Below are 1,989 nucleotides of genomic sequence, written 5' to 3'. Positions count from 1 at the left end.
CCCAGGCCTTCCTACCCCCTGCTCGGCCAGCGGTCGCCGATGGCCCTCTCATCCTGTGCCTCGGTGGGCGAATGGCTGAGGGCCATTAAGATGGAACGCTACGAGGACAGCTTCTTGCAAGCTGGACTCGCGACTGTGGAGCAGCTGGGCCAGATCACGACACAGTCAGTCTTGACTTCCGTTCGTTTCTGTCACGGCATCGGTCGGCTTCTTAACATTTTTTTTTCAGTTGTTGAACTGATGCTGAATTGCAATTTCTCCCCCGCCCGCCAGAGACTTGCTCCACATGGGCGTGACTTTGGCCGGCCATCAGCGGAAGATCCTCTCCAGCATCCAGACCATGAGCTTCCAGAACAAGAACGCGGCACCTGTGACCTTCTAAGCTCGCCCAAAAACGGATGTCAGAAAATCAGCCCCGGAGCGCTCTGGATCCTCTCTCGTGACTTAACTTTTGGACCCGAAGCGACACGTTGGACAAATTTATTATTAATCACCCGGGGAGGAAAAAAAAAAAAAAAACGAGAATCAATGAGAGTTGCCTGGATTTCAATCATCACAGACGACGCCGACACGTGCGGGAGGACTCCTCGCGAAGTGGGCCCTGCTTATGTGTCGAAGGACCCCCCCCCTCCCCCCCTCCCCCATTTCAAGTGCCAAGCGGAGAAAGAACACAGTAGTGATGAAAAGCAGCTGCTTGTCAAATGCGGCAAAGAAGCTAAAGGCCAATGAAAAGGTCTCACACTAATTCACACAAGAACCACTCACACACGTCTGCTGCCCTCTCTGGATCACAGCTTTCATATCACCAACTGAACATTTGAACAGTGTTGGGGGTTTCTCCCCCCCCTCCCCCCACCCACCCCCATATTCATTCATTTGATTTCAACGTGAACTCTCTTTTACTCAGGTGTGGCGTGTAAAGCGGGCTTTGCCGTGCTCGCTTGTCATCATAACTCCTCTCATCCTCCTCCGTCTGGCTCTCGCGCGGAGGAGAAAAACGAAAGACGGCACTTGTCGCAAATGAGGCAGTTCGAATGTCCGTTGCGGCGCTGTTTTGGTTTTTTTTTTCCAGGAGCGGAACATTTTCTGCAGCATGCTTATATGGAAACTTGAACGTGGACCAAACATGACCAGAAACCTCTCTGGCCTCAGATGTCAGTGCTGATGTTACGTTCATTATCTTCCAGTGCCATTTTTTGTTTTTTTGTGCGTGTGAGAAAAAGTGACTTTTTTTTTTTGGAGCGTTAGAATATTTTGCTACATTTAAATGTACGGCAACTGTATTTTTTATGACATTATTTTCCTTTTCAACGTCATACATTGTTTCTCTTTTCGCCTCGAGCTGTACAAAAAGTCTTCTTAAGGAACTCGGATTACAAATAATGCCCCCAGTGTGCCGAACGCCCCGGTTTCAGAATGGAATGCTGATAACTGCGCAGAGCTGCTGTTTGATTAGCGCCACTGGCCCTCTCCTCATCTTACTGACTACAGGCGCTTGGTAAAGAAGAGACTGTAATTCCGTTTTTTTTTTTTTTTTTTTTTAAACTCCCAAGATTTTGCATCTTTTGAAAGGGTAAAAGTCTTTCTGGCATTTACAGCAAATTAGTTTGCATAACGCCCCCCAGGAGGCTGACAGCTCTTGCAGCGAGTGGGGAAACCCATGCACGCAACGACCATGTCGGATACCAAAAAGCGCAACTTCTTTCCAAATGCTTCATTCTCCGGGCCATAAGACACAGAATCCTGTTTTTTTTCCCGATTTTTATTTACACCACTGAAGATAAGTGATGTAATACACCAGGGGTGGCCAACCCGCGGCTCGCGAGCCGCGTGCGGCTCTTTGGCTGGTTCAATGCGGCTCCCGGGGCTTTCACACGACAAGCGACGAAACACCTCACCGGTGGCAACGCCATTCAAACAACGGCGCTCAATACACAGAATGTATCACGTCAGACTATCCTCAATCCCGTTACTTGATTGATACAGAGG

The 1,989-nt window shown here is 49.1% G+C and overlaps 1 protein-coding gene across 1 annotated transcript in view; it reads left to right on the top strand.

Annotated features, from left to right (window-relative positions):
* The window catches only part of ephb4a (eph receptor B4a), a 31,948-nt gene extending 30,235 nt beyond the window's left edge, over positions 1–1,713 (top strand). Inside the window, exons 16-17 of the mRNA XM_019873216.1 lie at positions 6–164; positions 274–1,713. Of these exons, the coding sequence (XP_019728775.1) occupies positions 6–164; positions 274–382 (268 nt within the window). The 3' untranslated portion in view covers positions 383–1,713. The remainder of the gene's footprint in view (positions 1–5; positions 165–273) is intronic.
* The last annotated feature ends 276 nt before the right edge of the window (positions 1,714–1,989 follow it).

The sequence above is a fragment of the Hippocampus comes genome, unplaced genomic scaffold, assembly GCF_001891065.2.
Source record: "Hippocampus comes isolate QL1 unplaced genomic scaffold, H_comes_QL1_v1.1 scaffold59, whole genome shotgun sequence".
Lineage (NCBI taxonomy): Eukaryota > Metazoa > Chordata > Actinopteri > Syngnathiformes > Syngnathidae > Hippocampus > Hippocampus comes.
The sequence above is the reverse complement of the archived record's forward strand: the minus strand, read 5'-3'. Positions and strand labels throughout refer to the sequence as shown.